Source organism: Camelus ferus, chromosome 18 (assembly GCF_009834535.1).
Source record: "Camelus ferus isolate YT-003-E chromosome 18, BCGSAC_Cfer_1.0, whole genome shotgun sequence".
Lineage (NCBI taxonomy): Eukaryota > Metazoa > Chordata > Mammalia > Artiodactyla > Camelidae > Camelus > Camelus ferus.
Window position 1 is genome coordinate 5,063,696 of NC_045713.1, and position 24,455 is coordinate 5,088,150.

At 48.4% G+C, this 24,455-nt stretch overlaps 1 protein-coding gene and 1 long non-coding RNA gene across 4 annotated transcripts in view; one reads left to right on the plus strand and one right to left on the minus strand.

Moving 5' to 3' along the window:
- HIP1 (huntingtin interacting protein 1) overlaps positions 1-22,714 on the minus strand; it is a 135,946-nt gene extending 113,232 nt beyond the window's left edge. Inside the window, exon 1 of one of the 3 annotated variants that reach the window (XM_006180940.3) lies at positions 22,534-22,714. In XM_006180940.3, the coding sequence (XP_006181002.2) occupies positions 22,534-22,653 (120 nt within the window). In that variant the 5' untranslated portion in view covers positions 22,654-22,714. The remainder of the gene's footprint in view (positions 1-22,533) is intronic. The other 2 variants (XM_032459571.1, XM_032459573.1) reach the window with 2 other exon arrangements.
- A 292-nt stretch (positions 22,715-23,006) lies between these two features.
- LOC116657461 lies at positions 23,007-23,655 on the plus strand. The gene is made up of 2 exons (XR_004312553.1): positions 23,007-23,260; positions 23,379-23,655. It is a non-coding gene; the product is annotated as an uncharacterized LOC116657461 (long non-coding RNA).
- The last annotated feature ends 800 nt before the right edge of the window (positions 23,656-24,455 follow it).

Consider the following 24,455-nt stretch of genomic DNA (forward strand, 5'->3'; position numbering starts at 1 on the left):
GAGCTGATGAGACAGAGAGTGGGGTACAGATTTTCTGGGGAGTCAGAAGGCCCTTTAAAGAGGTAGCTATTTGGATGGGAAGCAGAGAGTGGATGCAAAATTTCTAAGATGGGAGCAAGAGGCTGACACAGGGTAAGCAAGCTGCCACCAGTGAGGGTGTCAGGGGCAGCTAAAGAGGACCTAGTGTTTCACTTAATGAAGGTGGGTTTTATTCTAAGCAATTAGGAAGCTGCTGGCAGGTTTTAGGCGGGACAGTGAAATAAGGTGATTTCTGTTTTGTTTTGTTTTGCTTAAACTCCCTGACTATGCTGCAGAAGATGAATAGTAGGGGACTAAGACCCAGGTAAAGAGAGCAGACTGAGCTGTCATACATAAGACCTCTCCCACACAATATGTGGACATGCTAGAAAAAAAACACATTGAAAAAATATTATTCACATGCAGCTGAACTTGAAAGCATCTCCAGGTACCAGGAAGCTACTACAGCAAATGAGGTCTGAAGCCACGTGCTATGGGACAAACTAACCAGATGTGCATTATAAGGGACCAAAGCTGAGGCCACTGACTGTGTGTGCATCAGGGATCTGGAACTGAACTCTGAGCCAAAGCCACAACTCCAAACCATTGGTGGAGAGACTAAAGAGAAGCCAGAGTGTCTGGCCTGGGCTGCATGGGTGTGCCAAGGTCCCTTACTACTTGTGCAACGTGGAAGCCCTGTCCTGGAAAACCAAGTAAAGCTTGACCTAGAACCAACAAGGGCCCAGCAGAGACAACCATAACGCTGTCCCAAAGGATAACCTCCATAATACAAGGCATGTGCTGGGCCCACAGAATATAATCACCAGCAAAGACGATGTCACAGATGAAAATAACAGAAGACACAGAGAAAATCAAATGCTATGTAAAGAGCAGATTCAACAGTGTGAAATACTCTAGGAACTATAAATAATAGTCCCCTGAAAAAGGACTTGAAAATAAGAATGTTTAAAATCTTCAACAAGATAAAGAAAGGAACAGAAGCCACAAAGCAAAAATAAGACACTGTAGAAAGGGAGCAAGTGAGTTTCAGAAAGAATCAAATAAAAATTCTAGAAATCAGAGTATGTTTAGACACAACTGAAGAGATAATTAGTGAATGGGAGGACAAATCTGAGGAAATCACCTGGAATGAAAACACAGAAAGAAAAATAAACAGGAAATATAAAAGAGAAGTGAAATACAATGGAGAGCAGAAAGAGAAGCTCCATGATGCACTTAGTGCACTTAGTAAGAGTTGCAAAAGAGAGAATAAAGAAACAAATCAGAGGCAAAAGTCAAAGAGATAATGGCTAAGACTTCTCCGTAATTAGAGTAAAAGCTAAAACGAGTCCCAAGTGCACATAGTATAAAACACCAGTGCACACAGTGTACCACATTCAAGGAAAAGAAAGAATCTTGAAAACTGTCAAAGAGAAAAGGTAGATTATCCATGAGGGATTGACAATTAGACTAACTCTGCCTGAAGACAACAGAATAGCAGCTTCAAAGTGCTGAAGAAAAATAACCCAGTGAGAAGGCAGCGAGATCCTAATCCTGTTCCAGCTGCTCTTCCACCTCTATCTTGTATCCCTGCAGCTCAGGTAGCAGCAGGGGGAGTGTCCGGGCTGCTGGCTTTGGAGGGTTCTCACCATGGTACCCACACCCCTGGCACTACACCCATGCTCCACTGTGTCCACAGGTACTGCTGCAGTCAAGATGACAAGAGGGAAAATCAGTTCTGCTGAATGGGCACTAAGGAGAACCTCCTAAAAAATCAGCAAATAGTCGTCTACTCTGGCCTTGACAGAAAAAAAAAAAAAAAAAAAAAAAAAGGAATCTCAGTCAAAAAAGGTAATAGGAAAGGGTAAATCTTCGGACCGAAAAAGTTTTAACAAAAGGAGGAAAGGAAGCAGAAGAAAATGGGCAGAGGAGGATCATCAAACAGAGACTACAGAAGACTTAACAGCAGAACCAGAGTCTAAAAATGAGGCTATTTCAGGCCCCACCGCAGTGGGAAACAAAGCAGTCTGAGCCCAGTCTTAGTGGTGGTTCTCACAAGCATTTCTCCTACAACTCCAGGAAGCAATTTCATCGTTTGTGAGATGCGAATTTTCTGGAGTTCCAGAGACATGCTTTCAAGAAGTGTGGAATCCCACCTTATCCCATGTTTTAATACATCTTTAAATATAAAAGTACAGGGGGTCGGGGTATAGCTCAGTGGTACAGCTAGCTGCATGCTCAGCATGCACAAAGTCCTGGGTTCAATCCCCAGTCCCTCCATCAGAAAAAAAAGTAAATAAAATAAAACTGAAAAACGAAAACACGTTTGAGAAAAGCCTTTGATAGAAAAGCCTTACTAAGTGTACAAATAAATAAAATGCAAAAGTACAAAAGCCTTTTTAAAAAGAGGTAAAATCATGTGCTGGTTAATTTCAGCAAGACCAGAAACTAGTGGAATGTTGGGAGGTTTTCTTAGATGCAAACTTAACATTCCATTGACTGTGAAGGGCATTATTTAAAAAATCCTCTGAAATACACACAGCAGAGTCATTTAAGTGGTACATCTTTCATACTTGTGTTTTTTCCCTCCTATTATCACCTCTGTGTCTTCTACATGGTCTTTTGTCTCCTCATCAGAATTGCACGTTCTCTGTGGCAATATCCAGCAAGGGAAGGTCAGGAATTTCTTCAAACCTGTTCATGTGTCGTGGATATCATGTGTAAGACATCACATCCTGCGTTATCAGGACATTCCTCACAAAAGGCTTAAGAGTTAGCAATATTTGAATACTCTGAGCTCTGATGTCCTCTACTTGTGGATAAATTGTTTCTAAATTTTAAGCTGGAGCAGCAGCTGAGTAATTCTGGCAAAGTTTTGTCTCTACATCACGTAGGCTTTTTAATACTAGCACTAATTCGTGTTTGTGTACTGATCCCCAAACAGGTACTTACCTATAAAATCTTGGTTATAACAAGGGGGAAAAGATGGTGAAATGCAGACATCTTCACACATCTAAAGACTATGGGAGTTCATGGTGGGGGAGGGTATAGTTCAGTGGTAGAGTGCAGGTTTAGCATGCACAAGGTGCTGGGTTCAATTTCCAGTACTTTCATTAAAACAAATAAAAATAAAAATAATTTTTAAAAAATTCAAGGACCGCCCCACACCCCACACACAAACTAAAGACTATGGGAGTTTACTGCACAGAGCTTCTTACAGAAAGAGCTACTAAGTTTCCCCTCCAAAGAGATGTAAGTTCAGCCCCAAAGAAAGTTCAGAAAAACTTCCCAGAATAGACCTGTTTATATTCTAGAAGGAACATGTGAGACACAGAAAAACCCAGCATCATCCCTAATCTTTTATACTCTCTCAACATTCTCCTGAGCACCCAATGAGCCCAAGGTGGAAGCCAGAAGAGAGAGTAGGTAGGATGCTGTCAGCCCCTACGGAAGCCCCCCCCCCCCATGCCACTGGGACCAGACCAGCGTGAGTGGTATTTCAGTCCAGACTCTGAGGCATGAACTGTTTCCTGGACTCTGCTTTTCCCCAGTTTAGGTCCCAGAGCCCCATCCCATTTCTTCCACCTCTGTCATCTGCTGCTCATCAATCAGCACTTGGGAGAGAATGACAAGGGGTCCCCTGACGGTCCTGGGGGTGAGTAGAGCAGCTCTGACTGACACCTCCCTGAGCATCCCCCCCTCCCCCAGGCTTAGCAGGGAGGGCACACTCACCGAAGTAACTCCCAGGGCAGGAGGTGTTTTTAAATAGAGAGAAGGAATTATCAAGAAATGACTGCCTGGCGGCAGAAATCTAAACCCCCAGCCCTAAGCTGGTGAAGACCATCTGGTGATTCCATAATTAAGACATTGACATCACACCATCGCTCTGCTCCCTGCGGACCCACAGAAAATCTGGTATAATTTCACTCTTCTTTCCAGAAAAAAAAGTTATTTTCTTCCCCTCTTCTTCTCTGTTCAGACATAACATCATCAACACAGCTCTTTAAATATCTGTGCCAGGAGGCTATATTTAGTGACTGTTTGGCCCTTAAAATGAGTCCAATTTCCTGTGGCAAAACGTTCTCAGCAACAAGGAGAGAGGCTCGGAGAATCCCGAAGCACTAACAAACAGTTTTAAAGCTTGCGACGTTTAAATAGTGGACGAAGAGGAGCTGATTGCTTTTTTTTTTTTTTTTTTTTTGGAGAGGAGAATGGCACCCAAGGTAGAGGGAGAAAAAAATCGTCATAAAAGGGTGTGTTTGGTCTGAACACTTCCAAAGTCATCCCAGAGAACAGCCTGACACCGGGCAACTGTTTGGGCCGATAACTGTGTGTGGTACATAGTTCTCTTTCAGGGAAGCAGGAGGGAGATCTGTTAACTTATTCATTCACTCACTCACTCACTTATTTACTCCTTCCTTCCTTCCTTCACTCACTCACTCACCATACTTGCACATTTTCCTACGTGCAAAGCCCTGTGGTCTACAAAAGCTCTAAGTCATGGGGCAAACAAGACACACAAATCATGGGGCTTAAAAGGCTGCCCCTAGAAAGGGACCTTGGAGGGACACAAAGTGAGTGCTGGGGGGACCTGAGAGCGGTGGGCATTTCCGTGGGGCCATCTGGGGAGGGCTTCATGGGGAGAAAAGATGGCCCCCAGCACTGGCTACTACTCTGGACCCTCTCATTCAGCCCACTCCCTGAGCCTTGACGGCACTACCTCAGCCTCTATTACAGATGAGTAGCTTTCCCAAGTCCCCCACAAGATAAGTAACCAAAGTGGAGCTGGAACTAAGCTTGTCTGACCACTAAGTGCTTAACTACCAGTGCCAGGCCCATCGCAACAAAGGCCAGCGGAAGTGCGTCTGCCAGACTGCAAAGGTCCCACCCCATCTCTCCCTCGGAGACCCGGGGCACTCAGAGCAGCTCCCCTTCGGAGAAGGCACCAGACCTGCTCCCTCCTCTGATGCAGCCTGGACTGGACGAGCCACACTTTCCCTCCTCAGACGCCAGTGCCTGTGGGGGTCTCCGGTGACCCCACGATGACCCGAGGGAGCAATGGAACGCACATTTACTGACTCACGTCTGCCAAGCAACATGCCATTCCTGTTCTTTAATATTTTAGTTTGAGATAATTTTAGACTTTCAGAAGAATTGCAAAAATAGAACAGAGTTCCCGTACACTTTTTTGCCGGGCTCCTCTTGTATTAACTAATATCTTAGCTAACCTTAGGAAAACTCATCAAAACGAAGAAATTAACTTTGGTACGATACTATTAACTCTATGACACAATTAATTTGGATTTCTCCAGTTTTTCCATTACTGTCCTTTTTCTGTTCCAACATCCAATCCAGGATCCCACCTTGACTTAATTGTGACATCTCCTGAGTCTTTCCTGGTCTTTCCTGACCTTGACATTTTTGAAGAGTTACTGGTCAGTTATTTTGTAGAACATCCCTCAGTTTGGGTTTGTGGGAGGTTTTCTCGTGATTAGATTGAGGTGAGGCACTTACTGGCAAGAAAACCACATAGGTGATGCACCCAGTTCAGTCTAATACGTCATTCATTTCAATACTCAGCCTTCTTGAGCTTCTCTGGATTCTCAGGGCAAACCTGTGAGACAGGTATGGTCATCCCCCCTGTACAGATGGGAAAACTGAGGCAAAGAAGTTAAGGCAGTTGCCCAAGGTCACAGAGGTGGTAAGCAGCAGAGAGGATGTGAACCCAGTTCTGTCTTTGGAACTTTCCATTACCCACCAAGCTGCGACTTCAATTCTTTAGAGTTTAAGATAATTCGTCATGACCTTCCTTGACTGAACATAGGAAGTTGGACTTGGATGGTTAATCTAATTATTCCTAGTTCTACAAGTGTGATTCTCAAATCAATGAGTAATAAGGATAACAGCTAACATGTATTTATTGAGCACCTACTATCCACCTGGCACAGCGCTTCAGCTTTTAAACCTAAGGTACCTCATTCACAACCCTCCAATAACACAATGGAGTGGGTACTCTGGAGCACAGTCCCTTATCCCAGACTCTCGGGGTCAGGTGTTTGGGAAGTTAGAATCTGGGGGTCTGGGTAACGCCCTCTAATCAAACACAGTAATATCGCTGCAGCGTATCGTATGACCATCTGTTCTAAGATGCACATATCACACAGACTATAAATAAGCCCAGACACGTGCAGGACGGGTACCAAATTCTGAAAAGAATTCTAGGTTTCCAGAGCTTCCGGGATTTCAGAGTTGCGTATCAGGGACTGTGGGCCTTTATTGTTATGTGAAGAAATTTGCAAGAGAGGAAACAGAGGCTTCGAGGGTCTCACAGCCGGTCATTACCCAGGCCCGACCCTCACTCTGAGCCTCATCCCCCAATATTTCAGGTTCTTTCCTGTCACTTGGTTTTTATTGCCCATTTTCCATCACAAAAGACATTCTAAATATATTCAATTGGCGCGCAGAATAAATGAAAATAAAATTTCAAAATTCTTGAGCTCAGCTGTTCCTGGAGCTGGGGTCTGTGAGAGACTCAGGTTGTTCCCTATGACACGCGGACACCCTTAACTGCTCAGACTTCCCTTCACGGTCACAGCCAAATCATCTATGAGCTGATCCAAACTCCTCACGGCTCTAGAAACACGGTTAGCTAATTTCACCTCTTGGGTTGGGCACGCCTCACTTTCAAGTGGGATGTGCCCAGGGAGACGTCCTTTCATTTGTTCTCTAATTACTTTCCAGTTTGGAGGTCTGGGAAGAAAGTTCCGGACAGCAGCCATCATCATCAGTTCACGGCATCTTCACAACTCCTGACTCCTTACCACTGCATCCTCACTTGACCCTAGGATGACGGAACTGATAATACCTACTGTATTAAGTAGGTGGTGATTTGTGCACTGGAGGGAGAGTCCAAGATAAATCGGTGAGAAGTAGACAGAAACCCAAGCAAACAAAGATAATCCATTACTCCAGGAATAACAAAACTGTATTCAGGAAAGGAAAAGATACCAAAGTCCAGGAGGGGCTCAGGTGCCTCTCGAGTGTACAGGGTCATGATAAAGTTGACACTGAACACAGAGTTAAAACTCTCGGGGGACAGAGAAGGGAAAGTGTTTGTCACGGGGATGGGAGGCATCCGTGTAAATGAAAGCTAGATCTTTCTCTTCCAGAATGCAGGTCCATAATAATGGCTATAATGAAAGCAGTTTGAAGAACTGAAACTGGTTGCTTCTGGGAGGCAGGAAATAGCTGGGCAGGGAGATGCTGGGTTTTGGTAACAAGCCTGTAACTATCTGACTCTTAACTCATGTCCACGTATAACTTTAATGCAAATAAAACCACCTGACTAGCCATGGCAGAGCCGCAACCCAAACCCCAGTGCTCTGACCCAGGGCGCGTTCTTCTCTCCCGTCTGCATCCTTGCTTCAGCTTTTGTCCTTCCAGCCTGGACAGTTCTCACCGCGTGCCCTGTGTCATCCTAGCTATCATCTCTGAGCCAGCCCTGTGCCTTGATGTCTTTCTTGAGGCCTCAGAACCAGAAATGCAGATTCCTCTGAGCGCAGTTCACCCGAGGCCCTGTGCCAAGGCAGGCCAGGATGTTCCAGTCACGGTGCAAGAGAGCACTACCTGAGCTGTGCAGGTAATTCCTCCTGTGGCTCTGCACATCACCCTCGGAAACAGCACCCCTGAAAACCCAGGGACCTCCCTAGGCGAGTCCTCCTTTACATGATCCTCAACCCAGGCTTCATCAGGGAGCAGACAAACCAGGAGACCAAGACCCATTCATTTACTTATCCGACAGCCGTGCACAGCCTGCCCGCAAACTTAGATGTTACTGAGTCCGAGTAAGAGGAAAACTGAGAGCTGATATTTCTCGGTGCTCTTGCCAGGGAAGGCAATGCGCTGAGCATTTTTCATGCATTATGTTGTTTGACCTTTTCAACAACCCTACAAGGTAGGTTTTTTTATTACTGTAGAAGCTCTTTCAACAAATCTCTACCTCGTTGATCTGGATTAAACTATACCCACCAGCATCTCTGTAGGGCAGTCTGCCCGGGCCCTGCGGCAGGTGGAATGGTCTGGCTCTAATGCCCGTGCTCATCACCTCCACAGAGTCTTGGGGGCGTGACCTGGACCCAGACACAAGGCTGGGTCTGCCTCAGATTTGGGCACTGATTTGCAGTGAGGACCCTGGGCTATTTTTCTTTTTTAATCCTCCTTTTCCTTTAGGAAACTGAATTGACTCAGAGGCCACACCTGGATAATAACAGGCACCAGGGAGGTAAGGTCAAAGTATGAAGCAGGCTGGTGGAAGACAACAGGGAGTGGTGGAGACTGTGGAAAACCAAACTGTTTATGCCCTGGCTACGGGTTTCAGGTTTATTTTTAAAAATTAAAGAAACACATCTGTGGCCACCAGCTTGAATCTCTCATGTCCCTACCAGCTTTACCATTCTCTAAGTCGAACAGATTTGGTAGGTTGGACCACAAGTTCACCGCAATGGCATCATGACGGACACTCCATGTTGACTCTGATTTAGTATCAAAGAGTCTTTCTGGAGAAAAAAAAATTTTTTTCTGCTATAAAATTAGGCCTGATGGACTACCACTGAGAAGGCCAGGATCCAAAGACACTCCCAAAATTGTGCAGTGCTTGGCCTGTGCAGCTGTACCTGGCAGTGCTAAGCAGAAGACAGAAGATGGTGCCTGGGCAGAAGTGACCAATTGATTGCAAAGGGCTTCTCACTGGGTGTTTTCTGAGTGAGTAACTTTGGGAGGCCAGTTCTTTTGGGGCACATGGGTCCATCTGACCAGCGCAGAAGAAGTTACTCATAGAAGCTAAGTGCAGTCAGGGTCATCCAGGAGGAAAGATCTCACAGAGAGAGGAAAGCCGAACAGAATTCAGTGTCCAAAGCTAAGGACCAGGACAGCAAAGCTGGGGTAACCAGGGCTGGTGCTGTTAAAAGGCAGTCAACTCTGACGGGGCTGCTACTCCAGGAGCCACACTTGTAAGGAATCACCAACCCTCTGAGCCTTTGGGACAATCTCACCCAACTCCCATCATTTCATTGACTCACAGACAGTAGGGAACGTGGCAGAATAGACAGAACAACAGCCAGGAGAGGCTAGGCTTCCCAATTCTTAATCCAGTGCTCTGAGAGCTCCTGGTTGCTTTGCATCTAATCCCAGGAATACTGGGACCCTCCAGACCACCAGTGAGGCTGAGGAAGCTTCAGGACACAGCAGGCCCACCCCGAGGAAAACCCTTCATTTACTCCTTCCTCTGCTTCCTGCCTTGAAGCTAGTTCTCTGTAGCAGAGATGCCACCACAATCCTATAGGAACACTGGGATTTCCCACCCACCTTTTTAAACAGACAGCACAGCACTTGATCAGAAAAAAAAGAAAAAAATTATTTTAAGGTTAAGTAAATTACATCTGTGATCCCCAGACTTGGAACTGCACCAGAGGACTTCATGGCCCAGCAGGAAAGGGTGTTTTGAACAGGCTGCTGAATTGTTTTTCCAGCATGAAAGGTCTGTGAGTAAGTGCCAAGGATGGAAATCCAGTGTTTTACCTCTGGCCACAACAAGCATGGATGAAGCAACAAGTGTCCCCCTAGGTTTGAAAGGGTGGCCTGCGTGTGCAGCAAGGCCTGGGCTCCCTGCACTGGGCTTCTTGCCCTGCAGCGTGAGCTACCTGTTATCCTAGATTAGCCTTTATCACTGCTGTGACAAATTATCGCAAATTTAGCAGTTTAAAACAACCCCTTTATCATCTCACAGTTCTGTAGGTCAGAAGGCCAACAAGGTCTCCCTGGGCTAAAGGGCTGCATTCCTGGCTGGAAGCTCTGGGGAAAATTTGCTTCCAAGCTCACTCCTGTTGTTGGTAGAACCCAATTCCTTGCAGTTTGAGACCCAAGGTCCCCATGTCCTTGCTGGCTGTCGGCCAGGGGCCACTCTTAGCTCTAGAGGCCTCCCATGGGTCCTTGCTCGTGGGTCCCTCCTGCCAGAGCAACGGCATGCCGAATCCTCCTACCACTTGGAATCCCTCCGACTTCCCCTTCCGCCACGTCTCTTCCGCTTTGCAGTCAGAGAAGGTTCTCTGCTTTTACGGGCTTGTAAAAGTTTGGGCCCACCTGGACAGTCCAGGCTACTCTCCCATCTTGAGGTCCTTAATTACATCTGCAAAGTCCCTTTCGCCACGTAACAAAATATATTCACAGGTGGACATGTTCATGGTGGGGGAATAATTCTACCTACCACAACTCATTTTGCGCTCCTTAGCTGCGGAAGGAACTCCTATCAGCCTACCTGTGGAACATAAATCAGGAATGCCGACTCCTAGTCCACTGGCTCTAGGTGTACCGTGACCGGACACGGAAGCCCACCTCTGTAAATATGTCCCGCCCATCAAATTCTCTACTTCTAAAACACAGTCACCTTTATCCTACCCATGCTGCCAAAACTTCTATTCAGTCCAACATGACACAGATCAGATGTGTTCACCTCGGTGCTGGGCACCTGCGTTGGGGCAGGAACTGGTCCTATTCCCTTTTCTGTTACAGCAATAGTCAAATTTCATCTAAGAGGCATCATTGGTTCACTCGACAAACATTTCCGGAGGTCCTACTAGGTGCTGAGCCCTGTGCTTGGGATGGGGAGGCCTACAGAGCAAGCTAAGCTGTAGGGAAGTCCATGGTCCAGGGTTGGGTAGATATCCAGGTAAACACATTAACACAGAACACGCAGAAACACCGTTAAGTAAATCTGCCTGGAGGAGTGGGGAACATCCCAGAGGAGGGGCCATCCCAGGTGGGATGTAAAGAATGAAGAGTTTGGCAGGTGGATAAAGTGGAAGAGATGTTCTCGGCAGAAAAGAATGCTGCACCTGGAAAAACACAGGAGCAGAGGAGCAGTGGGCTGAGCTGGCAGAGCACTAAGGGGCTTGGAGGGCTGGGCTGCGGGGCGCGGGGATGGGGCGGCAGGACCTCACTGCTGGCGAAGCTTGGCTCTGGGCCGAGCCGAGGAGCTTGGGTTTCAGCTAGGAGTAACGCGGAACCAACGGAGGTTTTTAAAACGTGGGGTGACACAAACTGTTGGACCTTTAAAAACCCAACTCTGACAGCCAAGGAGAGGGTAGATCTCACAATGATAGAGACTGGAGGGCAGAAAGGCTGAGTAGGCCAGACAATAAACCACTCAGGCTTGAGACGAAGGCCTGAACTAAAGCGGAGGCAGTGGTGGAGAAGTGGGAGTGATGTGGGGTGCAGTCAAGGACACAGGAACAACAGGACTCCGTGAACAGCTGCAGGGGTGCAGAACAGAGGGGTGGCAGAGATGCTCGGGAGAATTTCCAGTGGGACGGCCCGGGACGGTTTAGAAACTGACATTCTCTAAAACTGAGAACAAAGGAGAATGAGCCAGTCTGTGGCAGGAGATGGAATTCAGGTTTAGGTGGGTCGGATTTTCCTCATTAGCAGAACGCGGCCTTGGCTGTACTGGGAGGTCCCATCCTGCAGTAAGAGTCTCAAGAAAAGCAGGAGATCTCAAGTCACTTCCGAGCATGAGTCAGGGAGCTGGCATTCAATAGGAAGTCCCCGAGAACTACCCACGGTTACATCAGAGGGACCTTCTTAGCGTCTCCAATTGTGTTCACATGAACCTACATTCAGGGTTCGCAACTCAGGGTTCAGAGCTCAGAACTCGGACCAAAAGTGGCTGATGCTCACTCAGTCCTTCATCCGAAATATTTTATCCTTCATTCCCCATACCCTCATCAAGAGTCGCTCTGGGCCGGACACTGTGCCAGGAACTGGAGCTTATAGAGACAAGGCACTCAACGTGGATGTATTTTTTTGAATGCCTACCGTGTGTCAAGTCCGGAGGTGTGGAGCCCTGGCTGACCTGTGACTCCAAGGGAAGTCGACCTGGATCTTGCTCAGAGAGGAAACCACAGAGCTCATGCCTGTGTATCTCTTTCTGAAGGATTGTGGAAAATGGGAGGGAAGATGTAGCATCAGTCAAGACACGTCCAAGGAAGATCAAACAGAGAAGGTATTTGTTTCCAGGCCAGTCTGGGAGACGGGACACCTGACAGCCTAGTAAGATATGATAACACACACGGCAACTGCCAGTCTAAGAACTGTCATCGTGGGCTGGCCCCAGGGACCACGCAGCCAGACAGAGATCTCAAATAACCACTGTTAGAAGGTCAACGGATAGACTTGGAGATCATCACACTAAGTGAAGTAAGCCAGTCTTTCTGAAAAATACCATATTTCACTTACACATGGAATCTTAAAAAGGACACAAATGAACTTATTTACAAAACAGAGACAAACGCGCAGACATAGAAAACAAACTTATGGTTATCAGGGGAGAAAGGGAGTGGGGAAGGATAAATGAGGAGTTCAGGACTTGCAGATACTAACTACTATTTATAAAATAGATAAACAACAAGGTCCTACTGTATAGCACAGGGAACTATATTCAATACTTTGTAATGGCCTATAATGAAAAAGAATATGAACAGGAATATATGTATATATGTATAACTGAATCACCAGGCTGTACACTGGAAACTAACACAGCACTGTAAACTGACTATACGTCAATTTAAAAAAGAAGGAGGTCAGTATTGCTGTTCCCAGGTGATCTTCTCAGGTTCATCATGCCTGGCTTGAGCTAAATCTTTGGAACAGCAGCCAAGCCTGAGGTTATGTGTTCCAGAAACCTACCACCTAGGTCTTTGGTTTATTCAAATGTGCTTCTTTTGAGCCTGGAGATATGCTTTCTTCTCTCATTCTCTCCTTTGAGAACCTCTCACCAGCTAATTTATCTTGTGTGTAACAGACATCCTGAGCTTGAGCTGGTGCAAAACCCTCTATGACAATGGGCAACTCCCCAAAAGATGAGTGAGGAACGGAGGTCCCCTCTGCCACCAAGGAAGGTGGACACAGGACACACAGGAACAGAAGCCAAGGGTACTGTGCTAAGTGTGGGCTAATGATAGGTGTCAACTTCACGGCTACGTGTCACAGCAGCGCTCAGTCTGCTGCTGGGATATGCGTGATTCATAAATCAAACGCTTCCCAGGTCTCGGGCAGCATCAGAAATGCGTTCACGGGGGAGGCTGTGTTTGAGGGAGACCTCAAAGGGTGGGTGGATATCTAAGTGGCAGATTCTTACTCAGCCTCCACAAGACGCTGTCTCCTACTCTGTGGGAGGAGGTTTTTTTAACCTTTTGTATTTTGAAATATCATACAGATAGAGAAAACCATGCAAAGCAAAAAGGTACTGCTTAATGAGTTATCATAAGCCACCACCCAGGCCAGTAAACGGACAGGTGGTAGGACCACACAGAAGCTCCCCTGTTATCACTAACCTCTCCTGCACCCAAGGATGACCTTTATCTGGACTTTAATAATAACCACTCCCTTTTTTCTTTAGTTTTACCATCTAAGCAAGTACCCCTAAATCCCAGTTTTGCTTTGTCTGTTTTTTTGAGCTTCATATAAATGGAAGCCTACAGAAGGTGCCCTTTGGTGTCTACCTTCTTTTCCCTCAATGTTATGTTTGTTAAGATTCACTCATGTTGTTCAGGGTAACTATAGTTTGTTCATCTTCACTGTTGTATAATATTCCAATGAGCACAGTTTGTTTATCCATCTAATTTTTTTGTGTGTCTCTTTTCATACTTTATTTTTCAGTAAGGAGAAAGCATGTCATGACAGACATGGTAATTTTAGTTACAAATCAAGGTATAATATTTACTGATAAAGTTTCTATATCATTTTTTTTCTATTTTTTAAATTGATGTATAGTCAGTTTATACTGTTGTGTCAATTTCTGGTGTACAGCACATCTCAGTCATACATATACATACATACATTCCTTTTCATACTCTTTTTCATTATAGGTTACTATAAGATATTGAATATAGTTCCCTGTGCTATACAGTAGAAACTTGCTGTTTATCTATTTAGTTTATCTATCTATACATAGTAGTTAGTATCTGCAAATCCCTAACTCCCAATTTTTCCCTTCCCACCCTCTTTCCCTCCTGGTAACCATAATTTTGTTTTCTATGTCTGTGAGTCTGTTTCTGTTTTGTAAATAAGTTCATTTGTGTCTTTTTGTTTTTTGTTTTTTTTAGATTCCATGTATAAGCAATATCATATGGTATTTTCTCTTTTTCTTTCTGGCTTACTTCACTTAGAATGACAATCTCCAGGTGCATCCATGTTGCTGCAAATGGCACTACTTTATTTATTTTTATGGCTGAGTAGTATTCCATTGTATAAATATACCACAACTTCTTTATCCAGTCATCTGTCAATGGACATTTAGGTTGGTTCTGTGTCTTAGCTATTGTAAATAATGTTGCTATAAACATGGGGGTGCATGTATCTTTTCAAATTAGAGTTCCCTCCGGATATATGCCCAGGAGTGGGACTGCTGGATCATAAGTCTATTTTTAGTTCTTTAAGGAACCTCCATACTGTTTTCCATAGTGACTATACCAAACTACATTCCCACCAACAGTGTAGGAGGGTTCCTTTTTCTCCATACCCTCTCCAGCATTTATCATTTGAATTCATCTACTGTTGATGGGATTTTGGATTGTGTCCAGCTTGGGGTTGTTACAAAACATGATTGTGAATATTCTTCTAAATATCTTTTGGTGTGTGTCCACGCATTTCTGCTGGGTACAGAGCTCATCCTGGGATTGCTGGGTAAGTGAGTGTGCTTATCTTCAATTTTTGGACATCAGCTGTTTTCCAATGCAGCTGCACCAGTTTATAGCCCCACCAGCCGTTTATGAGTGCATTCATTGCTTCATATGCTCGCCAACTCTTGGCAATGTCCATTTTTTTTTCATTTTTATTTCAGACATCTTGATGGGCATACAGCAGTGTCTCACCGGAATTTTAATTTGCACTTCCCTGATTACTAACGAAGTTGCACAGCTTTTTATATAGTTATTGGCCATTTGCTTATCCTCTTTGGTGAAGCTCCTCCAGCCTATTTTTCTATTACGTTGTCCTTTTTTCTTTTAAGGGTTTCTTTTTTTCACATATTCTGAATATGGGCCCTTTGATAGTTATGTATGTTGCAAAAAATCTTCTGGGAGGAATTTCAAATGTCCAAATAAATCAGCTGGAAAAGACTTAGGGGGAAAAATATCTCTCTACCTCTTCTAAGTTACCAGCCCCAGACCAGGCTTCAGTTTTAAAAGGGGATATGGGGAGACGGGAGGGTATAGCTGTGGTTAGAATACATGCCTAGCATGCACCAGGTCTTGGGTTCAATCCCCAGTACCTACATTAAAATAACTAAATAAATAAATAAACCTAATTACCTCTCCTGCTCCCCCCCAAAATTTTAAAAAATAAAAGGGGGTATGGACGGAAAGAAAAGTCTGAGATCAGACCCACCAGGTTCAAGCCTCAGCTCCTTGGCCACTTCCTGAGTGCTCTTGGGCAAGTCACAGAAGCTCTCTGGGCCTTAGTGTCTATCTGCACTTGAGAACTGACCAAAATTACCTGCTGCACAGTTGTTCTGTGGTTGAGAAGAGGTGATGTGTAAACATACTTTAAAAACTGCTCACGGTGTTAAATGTTGTTAAAGCAGAAGGAATCAGCCACGTTGGCTTCCTGAGCAGCCTGACCAGCTTCCTGCACTGTCTCCCAGCACTAAGAGAAGAGGTGGCAGGTTTTGGGGCCAAGAAAATCCCTGTTCTCTCTCCCGCTGGCTGAGCCAGAGGACACCTTCCCCCCCAAGCCCTCTCCCCACCCAGTGTGAGACTGTGCTGCCCATGGCTGGGAACAGGGCTCCTCCCTGCCTGCCCAGGCAGGAAAACAGGAAGCCGTCCCCACCCTGCCAGGAGGTGGGGCTGACAAGTTCCCTTTCCTAGGTGGGCATCTCTCCAGGCCATCAACCCTTCTGGATGCAGACGCACTGGCCGCTGGCCCAGGGCACCGCTGCACCAGGCTACGCCCTGTGCCGCGCCCAGGTCTCCCTCATACTTTGTCCTGAGGTAGTGGAGTAAGTGAATGAATGGATGGGGAGCATAAAACGGGCCTCATCAGTGCCTTGTGAGCAAAGAACTCTTTCAGTGCCCAAGTGGGGCTGGGACTCTGCCTTCCTGGGCCACATGGACACACCCCATCCCTTCCCAAGGTACAGCACCATCCTTTCGTGAGCCCCACATCACGGGTACCCGGGCCCCATTCCACAAACAGGAGGCATCTGGAAACTCCTTTTAAGAGAGCAATTGAGAGCTCAGAAGAAACTCGTGACCTTATTCTAATGTGCAAGGTTGCTTAGAGGAGTTTTATAAGCTGAAATATTTGAGAGCTGGAAGGACCCTCAGAAATCTTTTCCAGGCTCCTCACTTTGAAATAAGAGAGGCAGTGGCAGAGCCAGATTTTCTGCCTCAGCTCTCATCCTAACATCCCTTATGCCCTGCTGCAAACTCCACCACCTGCACCCAGGCCACGGCCAGCAGCCCCCTCCAGGTGCCTGGGACACTAGGCCAGTTTCTCTCCCTTCCTGGTAATCTCTTCTAGCTCAGAAAGGTGTGACCTGAAGCAGTATGAAGCCCTGGGAAGTCCAAGACCGCGGTTTGGGAATGTTTATAAAGTGTTCAGAGTGTTCTGAACTTTACAGAAATTCACATTATCAGCCTTGAGCCTTAATTCTGGTTCCAGCCCCTGCAGACTCCTTCCTATGTGAATTCTCCAACCCCGCTCTCTGGAGCTGGGTGATGTACTTCCACGGTACCCTGGGTGCCCAAGCCTGGCACACAGGGCAGGCTCTTAGTGAGAATTAATCATCAGAGAAATCAAAGGAGACAGAGGGAGAATCTCAAAACATGCAAAGGAAAAGCGCTCTGCAAGCGGGGGCCTGCCTGCAGCACCCAGACTCCTGGAGATCCTCCGACCATTGTACGTTTACATGTTTGGCAAACAGGCCCCAGCGCCTGCCTCGTGCAAGGACCCAGTGGGCACTGAGGCCCAGAACCTGCCCCTACGAGCTTCCAGTCTGGAAGGGAAGCCACGATGTGGGCTAGGATGAATCGGAGAGACCTGTGGTAGCTAAGGGCCCCTGCTCATCTGAACCAGACTGCAGGGGCTGTCAAGGGGAGGGATGCCATGGAAGTTAAGGCCTGCCAAGGGCAGGGAGCAGGAACCCTGATGGTGCCACAGCACGCAGGCTCCCTGGGCAGCCAGCAAAGGTTCTTGAAAAAAGAGAGTGATACAGGCGGTGCTGGGCTTTAGAGACAATCCATCTGGCATCAGGCTATTTGAGGGGGCAGGGAAGACGGGATTACAATGAGGCGAGCATGAGGGGAAAAGGGCAGGGACAGAGAGAAGCAAAGGAGGGAAGGACAAGAGAAACATCACAGAACAGAGTGTGGCTGTGAGGGCAAAAGGTGGGGAGGACTCAGCCCTGGTTCCAGGGAGATGTTGGGACCGAGGGATCAGAGGCTGGGGAGGCCCAAGGAGAGTTTGGGACATGTGTGGTTTATCAGGGGGTGATGTCCAATGGGAAGTGGTCACACAGGCCATGCAGTCAGGGAGTTGGCGTCATGGAGGTGAGAACAGAAACCATCAGATGGAAGTGAAGACAGAGGAAGTGGACAGGAGGTAAAAGAGAAGTGTGGGGAGGACAGAGCCTTGGGGACTCCACGAGTTAGGGGAGGAAGGAGGAAGCGAGCTAGAGGGGGCCAGGCAGTGACCCAGGGATGGTAATCGGGTAAAGCCAGGCTCTGGGGCCAGTTCTCCTGGGCTTGAGTTCCAGCTCTGTCACTTACTCACTTCAGAACCTTGAGATGGTTATTAACCCCACTCAGCCTCAATTTCCTCATCTGTAAAGTGGGGATTATAATCCGCAAGTTTGTGGTAAGAACTGAAAGGGGAAGTTTGTGCAAAGCCTTTACACTTGCACATACTAAATGCAGTAAATGTTGGCTTTTATCACTAGTATCAGTGGGAGGGAATCAGAAGAGGACAAAACCATGGACCCAAAGAAAGCTCAGCATCCTTTCTAGTTTTCAGTGCCAACTAAGGGAGCAAGCTGGGGATAGGAGAGGCATAGCAACTTTTATGTTGGCAGCCAGCCCTGTGCCACCAAGGCTGAGAACTACTGATCCCTCTAGTCCAACCCTAAAATTCTTCTGCTGGTGAACTGAAGGCTGCACATCTGCTGAAGATCATGAGCAAGATGGTAGAAACACTTACCCTGCCGACTTAAACATGGAGAAGAGGACTTGGTCATCTGACTTTGAAGCCCTGGCTTATCTGTTTACTTGCTGTGTGACCTTGGAAAAGTCACTTGGCCGTCTCTGAGCCTGAGTTATTAAATAGGATAATAGCTATAAATCACCTATCATGTTCCCAGGACCCAGCAGGCCCTCCATAAATATTTGTTTCTGTCTCGTTCTCTCTAGAACCCAGGTCTCCCAGCTCTTCCCAGCATATGATTTGTTAGGATCCTTTACTTTGTCGTGGGCTCCATCCAAGAGACTATGACTAAGGGTTTGTTCCTTCTTCTGTGTTTTCAGAGCCCCATCCTCTCCTCTGACCCCAGCATTCACCTGCCACAGAGCAGAGCCAGAGTGTGCACAGGACTACCTGGTGCTCCGGGTGAAGTTCTGATTCTGATTCAGTGGGTCCTGCATTACTTATGGCCCCAGGGATGCTGGCACTGTGGGTCCTCTATCCTCCTTGTAGAGGAGGCCTGCGGTGGCCGGTCCACCTCCCTGCTGACTCATGAGCTCCTCTGGGGCCAGTCTCTTTATCTTACTCATCTGTGTCCCCTCTACGGTATGTACTCACTAAATGGATGTTGAAAAAATAAGCAAACCATAGAGAAAACCATTTTCCAGCTAAGTAAATACAGACAGGGTGTTTTGTGTGAGCAGCAACCCTCCTGATTCACTCCAGCATCACCCTCTTGGCTGACGTTAAGGGCCGTGAGGCGGGAGGGGCCTGAGATCCAGAACCTGGAGTCCTGGGTTTGAATCCTGACCCTCTCACTCACCAACTGGCAGCCCTGGGCAAATTACGAAGCTCTCTTCCATGAAATGAGGGTGATCACACCCAACCACAGTGCAGCCCCAGAGATGGCTAAAACATGCTTTATAAACTGTAAAGTGCTCCAGATAAAGTATCATTAAGACAGCAGCTTTTTTAAGGGCCAGAACTACTTTTTATCTCCCTGGAGCCTGAGGATTGCTTGTGATGGGCGGGGTGGGGGACACACCAGGGGTCTGGTTGGAGATGGGGTCTGAGGCAGACAGGTCACGTGTCCCCACTCTGGCAGGGACAGTGGCCACAGGAAGTGTGAGGATGAGGCCAGGAGAGTTGAGGAGGGAAGGCTTCCTGGAAGAGGCTAGCAGCAGTTGAGGAAACAAGGCTGGTCTGAAGGCACTAGCCTGGCCGGAAGGCAGGCAGAGAAACCAGAGTCCTCCGACAGGCCTTGGGCAGGGCTCCCGGCTGAGAGTGTAGGAGACCAGGCTGGACCAAGGGGAACTTGGGGCCATTAGGAAAGAACGTCAAGTAACTACAGATGTTCCCTGTCGCCCAGAGCTGAGTCACTCGTTTCTCTGCTGGAGCCACCCTGTCACTGTCCACCTCCAAGTACAGCCACTGCACCACTAACTGGAGCCTCAAGCATCTGAGGACAGAGGCAGGAGCCAGACACAGTCCTGCCCTCAGGAAGCTCATCAGTTCCTCACGGCCACAGAGAAATGGTGACTGGACAGGTAGCAGGTGCTAGGAGGTCACTGCTCCTGTCTCCACCTCGGCCAGTGAGTCTCTTCTGCACACCCACCTCCAGATGATTCCTTATGCCATTCCCTGCTCTCGACCCAGCAGGTCGTGCTTCCCACCCCCACAACATGTACCTTACAGTCACCATGTTAACTAGGAACACTGCTGTCCTTCCTTCTGCTGAAGACTCATCACGGCCCCATCGCTTCACTTGTGCTTTCTCACGTCCCCTCTCCCCACTCAGATTACAGCAAGAGTCATTGCAACAGTGCTCCCCAGTTTACAAACTGCCTTCCGCATATTATTTAATTTAATCCCCACAATCAACCTGTGAGGTTAAGTGGTATCCTTACTTACAATAAGGAAACTGAGGATTAGAAAGCTCAGACAATTTGCCGGAGGCCACATAGCTCATCCGTGTGCCCAGCCACAAAACTTCAACCTCTTCTAGCTCCGGTGCCAGGGCTCTGCCCAGTACTTGGAGGCCACACAAGGCAGGTGTTAAAGGTTGAGACTTCCAGCTGTGTGACTTGGGCAAGTTACTTAACCTCTCTGTGCCTTGATTTTCTCCAGGTAAAATGTGGCTGATCCCATAAGGATCTCACAGGTCCTTATCGATACCACCTCATAGGTCCTTATCAAGATTAAATAAGGTAACACAATAAAGCAGTTAGAACAGTGCCAAACACAATAATGAATTACAATTATCATTTTCCCTTCACTAATTCTCATGGTCTCTTAACTCATTAAACTTTTTTTTCTAACTCATGTTTACTCTCATATTTGGTAGGCAGTTATTAAACAAAATACTTTTTTAAAAAATGACTAAGGTTAAGTTTTAGGATTGTCCTCTTCTTTTCTTCACCCTCCTCCTCCCCTAATTGTCCCCTAACTCTCTTTTCCTGATCCATTCTACCTCCCTTCTTACTACACACACACACACACACACACACACACACACACACACACGCCACTAGGTCAAATTTGGCCAATTATAGGTGTTCCACAGAATGTAAAATACTGGAAGACACTGACCTAGACTCTCCTTGTTGGGTTGTCCCTGGATAGCTAGAGAAACTTTCACAAACCTAATTTCCACCACTAATGGGTCAAAGTCTTACATGTATTTCTCTGTTGCTCCAGTTTTTACATATTTGAGACTCTAGAAGGAATGAATTACCATTTCTTTTCCTTTTCCATTAAAAAAAAAAAAAAAAGAAAAGATTCACACTGTTTCCTGGAGCAAGAAGCCTCAGGTGGTCAGGCAGCTAGTGAAGGCAGTAACACCCACAGTAGACAGGTAGCTCCCCTCTTTTTGGTGGTTCTGTCCTTAAAATCAGAGAATAAACTTCAAACCCAGCGGGACCCTGGGAGGCAGAAGTGAAGAGCCATCTCCCCTATCCCACCTGGGGTAGGATGATGATCTAGACAGGGGACACTCGCTACTTTAAATCACCCAGACATACCTACCAAGGGCCAAAGGCTCCTGGAAAAAAAGAAGAGGATGAAGTCCCCTGGGATGAAAAGCTTTCTTCTTTGCAAGATTCCATATATAGAACACTCACTCAGGACCTCACCAATCTTTCCTATCTAAAATCCCAAAGCCCTCCCCTCACACGGTACAGTGCTGTGGTTGGGGTTGGGGGTAGGCAGAACACAGCAGGAGAACCAGCCTCTGGCAGCGGAGGCCCAGGTGGATATTCAAAGGTTCCACACTGCAAGAAAGACTGAAGAACAAATGTGCCCATACAACTTTGGCACTGGGATGAAAAGAAGTGCAGTGCCCTTTGAAATGGATTTTGCATACAAACAAGCGGATGAACACCATCAACATGTCAGCTTTATGCACTCAAATCAATACACCAGGCATTAAAACTCTGAGGTAAAAATGGATTGTGGCTTTTTGTTGATGACAGGGAGGAATTTTGGCCCCCAGCCCTGGTCAGGCTGGACAAATAGGGCAGTCTGCCTATTAGCCGTCAGGCACATCTTGAGGGGTGAAACCAAAATTCCAATTCAGGGTTCTGGGCACCCCAGGACAGCACATCTTGACCAGTACCGGGACGTCGGTCCAAGACTCTCAGATCCTGCTCCCTGGCCGGCCCCCTCCTCCAGCCCCCAGTCATCTTCCAAACTCGGCCACACATTGCATTTCCTACATTCCTTCTCACCGCTCAGACCCCTTCAGCCCGGCCCTCGGAGGCCGACAGCTGGGGGTGGCGTGAGCCAAGCAAGAGGCTCGAGGAAGGGAGTGCTAGGGGTGGGGGGAATGTCAGTGCAACCCTGAAGCGATCGACAGGGGCGGAAAGGGCTCCGCACCCTTCACATCCCCGACCCAGAGCCCCACTCTCGGCCGCCACACTTGCGTCCCCACAATGCGCTTCCACAGCCTAGGGGTACCCCTTCCATTTGGCCCCTTTTCGGTTCCTTTCCCTCTCACCGCCCCTGTGACCCCTGCCCTGCCCCGCCAGGTCCGGCTCCCCTCGGCCGCACCGCACGAATCATGCCAGCTCCTCGGAGCTGCCCTGCCCTCTTCCCCAGGCCAGCCAGGATGCCCCCGGGGTCCCCGACCTTCCCGGATAGCCTCTACCTGCGCACCAGATGCCCTCTCTCGCGGCCTCCTTGCCCAGTCCCTCCCTGGGCCTGCAAGACCCCTACTCCCTTCAAGTCCCCTCCCGGACACTGCGTCTCTCGGGATGCCCCAGCCATGCATGCCCCGGGGTCCCCGATCCTCACCTGAGTCCGCTCGAAGCTTTCCCGCTCCGCCGCCTCCATCCCCCCACCGACCCCACGCCGGCTCAGCACCTTTGGCAAGGGGTTGGGCACCTGCTTCATGGAGCTGGCCATTCGGTCCATGTTGCCGCGCCGAGCCGAGTCAGGGGCCCTCAGCCGCCCCGGGATCCCCACGGCGCCGCCCGCCCCGCCCTACCCACTGGGATCCGGCGCTAACGGGACGGCTCTCCGCTCCCATTGGCTGAAAGCACTGCTACTCTCCCGAGGCCCCGCCCCTACTCAGAGGCTTCCCCGCCCGCCCCCGCCCCCGCAGGAGCCCCTCTGCGCGCCCTGCCTGGCGGGGCCCTAGGGATCGCGAGGCGCGTCCTAACCGGCCCGGAGGCCTGTCCGTCACCTGGGGGGGCGGGCAGGAGGCGGGGCCTGGGGCGGCCCTGACCTGCCCTCTCCCGCCCCTCCCCCGTTGCCCGGCCCTCAGCTCTCCCTGCCCTGCCAGCACCCACCCCCTACCCCGCGAGCCGCGCTCTCCCTCTGCCGGGGGCTCTGCGAGGTCCCGGAGTGGTGGGCGGGGGTCAAGCTGGCGGGGAATCGGGCCTCCCGCAGGGAATCCGGACCCGCCTGGAAATAGCCTGGTTACTCCTTCGGGCCGGGGACGAGAGAGTGCGGGATGGACCGGCTAGGCGGCTGGAGTCCCGGGAAGCGCAGTCCTGGAGGCCCGGCTCCCGCAGGATGGGTCAGCGTCTGGTAGACGTGGTCGCCTTGGGTGGCGGCCCCCAGCAAGTTCCCTCTGCTTCTTCCCTCATCCTGCCCCTGCCCTGAATTCCTGCCCATCCCTTTTCTAATGATCGCAGACCCGGGAGCGCCGGGCTGGGTCAGTGGAAACCTCTCGACACCTTCTATCCAAACTTATCATCTGAATCTGCCCGGAACGTATTCGTTGGTAGAAACCCCTGTGGACGCTTGATGTTTATCTCCGGCTCTGCGCCACCCCTCCTGTCCTGCTCAGACGTCAGCCAAGGTACCGACAGGCGGAGGGAAGTATGATCCTTAGCGGAGATGAAGAAACTTTAAAGTTTTCCGTTAAATGCCAATTTTGGTGTTTTAAAAATAAATGCTTTGAAACTCAAAGAAAAGCATTACATTTTTTTTAAAGTAAGAGCTTTTGATTAAAAAAATTCACACATTCAATAGGGAAGTGGAAGAGGGGGTGAGCCTTTGAAGGCACTAGGGAGCCACTGAAGGCATTTGCTCAGACCTGCGCTTTGCCGAGCTGGCACTGTGTGGATGGGATTATGGGGGCGAGAGGGAAGGGAGGGAACAAATGGAGAGATTCTGGTAGCAGGTGAGAGACAATGAGGGCCTCCACTAGCAAGGAGAGGAGAAAGTTCAGTCCTGTGGGAGGTTCTGTGAATAGATTTGGACAAAGGGAATGCCCGGGGGGTGGGGGGAGACAGTGTTGAGGCCTGAATTTCTGTGGAAGAAGGACTGAAGAATGGCCTTGTGGTGGAGGGGGAATCTCCTTGAGGCTACATTTGAATAGCAAGCATACTGGTTTCACCTTCCCTTAGTTTGTGTTTGTATGGAGGCCTGGGGACTGGCTCCCCTTGGGTTTCTCTGGGATGAGGTTAGCTGTCACCTAGTTTTGGAGGCTTTGCTCTAGTCGTGGAAGAGGGAGCAGGCACCTGCCAAGCACTGTGGCCTTAAGTAGAAAACCAGTCACCAGGAGACCCGAATCTCTATCTCTCCCATCCTCTGATTTCCTACTAGTGCCTCCCACTGCCAAACCCAGCCGGAAGCTGGAGGTCTAGGATGATGCATCAGCACTGCCCCGCCCCTCCTTCCAGGCACAGAGCAGAGTGGAGAAGAGTGGAGGCTGGATCTGGAGGTGTCCAGCACAGCGGGCTCAGAGGAGTCTACCTGCGAGGAAA